Genomic DNA, 5,406 nt, shown 5'->3' with positions numbered 1-5,406 from the left:
ATGGGTTTTTCATGTAGAAAAACCATTAACAAATTAATAAGAAAAAACAATTATTTAGCTATTTCATATATTTGTTTATTCTGAACTATCACCTTTTAAATATCTGAATTTAAGTGTCGGTGGTAACCTTGTGCCGTGAAGTTGACGCCTAACTCACACACATATGTTTCCTAGACCGTTGACCTTTAGCAAATAATATGTTTAATATTGCTTCTCAAGTTGTAGCAATATTCTGCAAGTTATACGCCTTGCAATGCCACGTGTCACTTACTCTCCTTTAACAAACGTTTACATAATTGATGATTTTTGTGGGTAAGCTTTAATAATGCGATAAATGCGCGACCTGGCAGATAATTTCATAAAAGCTTCATTGCGCATGTCCTGTAGTTTTGTCAATGATAATTTGTACTCGGAGGGATGTTACATTTACACCACAACAGACATTTATCTATAAAGTGAAGAAGCTGCAACCCAAATATCGTACACGCAGAATACTTCACCAGAAGATTAATAGCAGGTAAGTGCATTTCTTTTTATTTGTATTTATCAATTGATATATTTTTGGCGGTTTTCGTCGGGTCTATTTTTAGGCCAAATCATCGATGAAAGTAAAGAGCATTTTACGTTACTCTCATTAATCTAGCGATGAATTTTTAAACCTGCGGGTTGAACTGATTTCAATAATTGGCAAGTTTTTTAGACTTCTCATCTGTGTACTAAACTTATTTATACTTATTTTAATTTGTTTAGTTTGTTGGTTTATTTTTAAGACGTTTTAAAAGAAATCAGTCAGATACGCATATGAAACAACCGATAATCTTTGTAAGCGATTGTATGTGCTATTTTCATAAAACTTCTGCTAATATATGTGTATTTAAAGTGTAATTAAAAGTGACATTATTTATACAATTCACTAGATTATCTACAAGGTATATAAAAGTGTACTTCCTCCCCCCCCCCCCCCCCCGCTCAACCTGATCAAACTTTGTACCAATTAATGTAATCAGTTATAACAATATATGTGAATAAAAACTATAAGTAAATTAAATTTTCATCAGTTTGATGTGACTTGATTTGGTACGATTTTAAAATCTCCGAACAATACAGTTAATTTAATTGCTCCAAAGTTTTCACTTTTGAATTCAAAGAATAATGAAAATGTACTCTGATCTGTAATGGAACTTACCGGTAAGTTTTTCATGTTGCTTAAAGTAAAGATTAGACGAATGGAAAGAAAATCATCGGTTACTGAAGGCTGTTGATTACAGAAAATATTACCCGCGGAAAATGATTTGTTATTTTGGTCCGTTCCTTTTAATTAAAAAGTAACTGTAAAATGTATGTGATAGCAAAACAAATTATAAACTGGATTAAATGTTTAATAATATATATATGAAAGTCAGGTATAAAGCGGTTTTGTTGCCATATCTAAGTTCAAGCGTAAAGAATTATATGCAAATATTGCATAATTAGCACAGCAACGCAAAAAAGCAGCTATATATATATATTTTTTTACGGATCATCAATTTTATTTTATTTCATTTTCTTTTGGCTGAATGCCGTCTTTGAAATTGTTGTAATAAATCCTCTCCTTTTCGAGATTTTTTGTCGAAATTGTTTCAATGTTAAAAGGTTTAATGAACTGTCAGTAATGTTACGTGTAAAATGCACGGGCGGCGGACCCGATTGGCATAGAACGGACGTGTCACCTACCACCCCCATCTCACCCCACTTCCATACACACGTACTCACGTAGGCTTGTATTGATTCCATTTATGCTTACAGTATGTTCCTCTCGCATCTGCCCAAAATATGTTTGTAACTGAACTATCCTTTAAAAGTTAGGAGATAGCGCTATTCATAAATACAATCAAATAGTAACTGTAAATATTAACATCTCGAATATAAACCATCCTTTATGTCATCGGTCATCGGTAACTTGTCACGCCAGCTCACCCCACACACCAAAGTATTCACAATTCATACAGACGCTGCCGGCTTTACTACAGTTAACCTCAGGTCATCGGTAACTTGCCACTCCCATACAATCAATAGTATACATAAGTAAAGCAGTCGCTCCAGAAGCACTGCACAGCGAAACATCTACGCTTTCCCATTGTGACATCACATTAGCCACAGAGGCCAATGGAGGTTAAGGGTCGTGACCAAGAATACCAAGTAGTGATATGGACATGACTCAAACCTGCAATCCTTAAGCCGCGAGTGACTTGTCTTTCCTTTGGACCACGATGCTCCACGAGAGTTACTTAAACACCAATTGTCTCCCAAGAAATCAAAGTCTCGTCTTTATACAGAAGTGTATTTTGGCAACTAGTGACAGCGGCTGGAACCTTCCATGATATAGACATACATGATATGCACCGTTGTTTAATATCTATCACAGTTTCCACGTTCCTTTACACACAAAACTGAAGATTTCATTCACTTTAAATATGATATCATCGAGATACCTGTGTTTCTATTTCTTATGTATTTTTATTTTATTTCGTTTAACTGTGTTTGTTTTGTTTCTTGTAATGCAGATGGCTGTTGCAAATATTGAATTTATGATATTAAAACTTTCTACCTAGCGATAGTATTGGTTACATTCTCCGCACTGTTAACATTCTGCATTGGCAATATGAAAAGAAAGAGAGAATGACATGACAGTGTTTATATCCTATAGAGGCACAATCATATCACATATTTACAAGATAAAATCTCCCAAACGGAGCAAGATTTTTCTTAACTGTTTCTGGGAGTTGCTAATCATAGAGGATCTCTGTCATATCAGATAAAGATGATTATTGGGTTTGTGATTCCTTTAATGATAGGAATCCAAGACAACACTCATAGCTATTAAGAGGAGACCTTGAAGTTGAATTCTCTATCTCAATATCTTGTCCTATCTCAAGATACGGTTGACTAAAGTCACGTCACCTAATACAACTACTGGTTCAACCCTCACTTACGCCATATTTATTGTAGGTGATATATGACGTCATAATGGTAGATTTACGTTGGTATTCGAACTTCAAATCTTCTTGCTGATATCCTTGTGATAAATGCTTTTTTTCAGTGTTTTGTCAATTTTAAAAGTTTTTGGTTCTTAGAAAAAAAGTTCAAAATGCACCGTTTAATTTTTTTTTTTTTAAATATCATATTTTGTCCCCTCTGATAATAAATCATCTAAATATAATATTAGAAAGCTTCAACAACTTTTCTAGCTCGATTACTATGAAGGCATCATTCATTCTATTCTTGCTACATGGAATCTTGACAACAAAACCTCTTCTTCATTCGCAGGAAAATGGAGATGATCCAATCAACAGAACCATCGGTTGGTTTTACACAGAGCGATGCCCAAGCGACGTTAAAAACGTCCACAGGAGCAGAGAGCCTGACGTTCGCCGTAATATTTCTAGTGTTCACGGTTTTGATATCTGTAGTGGGGACTTTTGGCAACTTATTAATATTCATTACCATAGTGTTGTATCCCAAAATGCGAAGCGTTACCAACTACGTCATATTATCACTAGCAGTGACCGACCTTACGGTTTGCATGGTAACAATCCCCATTGCGATATACAATGGAATCAATCTCAACATTTGGAGACTTGGTCCTATCGTCTGCTATTTATGGTCGATGGGTGATTTTTTATTGACAACCACCTCCATATGGCATCTCTGCGTACTTTCTATTGACAGATATCTGGCCCTATTTCGGCCTCATTGGTATAGAACCAAGCGGAAGACATGGTTTGCGTTGCTACTTATTTCCATCTCCTGGGGTATAGGTATTATGATTGCTCTTTCAACATTAATTGGTTCAGATGGATACTACCATAATGTTTACGGTACCGTCTTTTGTTTCATAATGATTCCAACAGCCGGTTTTGCCGTATTCGTATTTTCAGTCTCCTTTGCTATACCGACATGTATCCTGCTCGCAGTGTACATGAAAATGAAGTTCACATTCTGGGGCTGGGTTGCAAGAGTAGATATACCGGTAGTAGCTTCTGGTCTCCAAAATAAAGTAGACAATGCAGGAGGACAGGACGGAGAAAGGCTAGCAGTCACATCAACTTCACGTTCGATGACCGGCGAACCATCACTTCAGAAACCACCGAGCAATGGTCCAAGTCTATTGACCAGTCAAGCATGGATGGGGAGTTCTTCAGACTGTTTATCGTCAGAAGCTACGAAGAAACAGCACCCAGAAATAATGGAAGCATATCCAGCGGCACAGGGAGTTGAGGCCGAGAAGAAGACGGATAAGAAGAAGAAGACAAGGAATATCGGATACAAGAAGGAAGACCGAAAGAAAAACTTGAAAAAAGAGAAGAAAGCAGCTATTGTTATCGCTATTGTAGTCATAACGTTTCTTGTATGCTGGGGACCTTTCTTTATCGTTGCAATTATATCATCCTTATGCTCCTCTTGTACTTTGATGGAGGGCATTTTTCCAATTGTAAATTGGCTTGGCTATAGCAATTCGGCGCTTAATCCAATTATATACACTATTTTCAACCACAGATTTCGATCAGCTTTCAAGAACATACTTTTATTTAAATTTTCAAAAAGACATGACATCGGTTAGTAAAGTTCACATGATAAATCTCGTTGTATGATAAAAGTGACCTACTTTTCAAAATATTGAATTACGAAGTTATTGAAACGCTGCCTTCAGCTTTCCCAATTACATTCCAGGGGTCTCGGCGGTTTGTATGACATTTAGCGTTGCTCCTGTCTACTGTCTCCTTATTGTTAAAACGAATTATGCCAGTATGACACAAAAAGACATTTCCATCGACTTTGAAAGTAGGTTACATTTTAATGTTTTGATCTTAATTTCTTTTGTCAATAAGACATCATAATAAACGTGGTTGGCACTATATACATGCGGTCAGTTCATTTGGAGCTTCACAAAGCCCAGAAAAGATGCATCTAGGAAGTTATTTTAAAAATTCTCAAAATGTTGATTTCATCCTTGACAATTCTGTTGTTTCTTTATGAATCAATTAATCAATCAATCGACGTTTATAGAGCACCCAGAATGTCATGCCTGCTCAAAGCCGCTGCAGCACAAATAATATTGAGAAGAATTTTGAATGTGTCTTCACTGTCTTATTGTTATACATGTTGGCAAACCGTATCTTTGGAGCGTAGACCAAATGAACACACTAATTTCTGGGTTCAATAGTTGAAAGGAAGGAATACGCTCAATGACCCGAATTGTCTTCGTTCAAATTTGGCCTAATATAAGGCATTTCTACGACGTCAGATTGAGCCTCATTGTGCAGAGTGTTGGAAACAGCACAAGTACTTTGCAGTCAATACATAGTTTGACAGGTGAGAGCCAGCGTTAAGTTACGACAACGGACTTCAAGCTTGCAACATTAACCG

The 5,406-nt window shown here is 36.3% G+C and overlaps 1 protein-coding gene across 1 annotated transcript; it reads left to right on the top strand.

Annotated features, from left to right (window-relative positions):
- The first annotated feature begins 470 nt into the window (after positions 1–470).
- Positions 471–4,936, top strand: LOC139983011 (octopamine receptor-like). The gene is made up of 2 exons (XM_071996329.1): positions 471–517; positions 3,307–4,936. Exon 2 carries the CDS (start codon positions 3,311–3,313, stop codon positions 4,598–4,600), a length of 1,290 nt encoding a protein of 429 aa, XP_071852430.1. The 5' UTR covers positions 471–517; positions 3,307–3,310; the 3' UTR covers positions 4,601–4,936.
- The last annotated feature ends 470 nt before the right edge of the window (positions 4,937–5,406 follow it).

The sequence above is a fragment of the Apostichopus japonicus genome, chromosome 16 (assembly GCF_037975245.1).
Source record: "Apostichopus japonicus isolate 1M-3 chromosome 16, ASM3797524v1, whole genome shotgun sequence".
Taxonomy (NCBI): Eukaryota; Metazoa; Echinodermata; class Holothuroidea; order Aspidochirotida; family Stichopodidae; genus Apostichopus; species Apostichopus japonicus.
Note: the sequence above shows the minus strand (reverse complement) of the source record. Positions and strands in the feature narration are given on the sequence as shown.

Bases quoted from the DNA above. Each gene is read 5' to 3' on its own strand.
- LOC139983011 (XM_071996329.1), top strand. From the start codon at position 3,311: ATGGAGATGATCCAATCAACAGAACCATCGGTTGGTTTTACACAGAGC.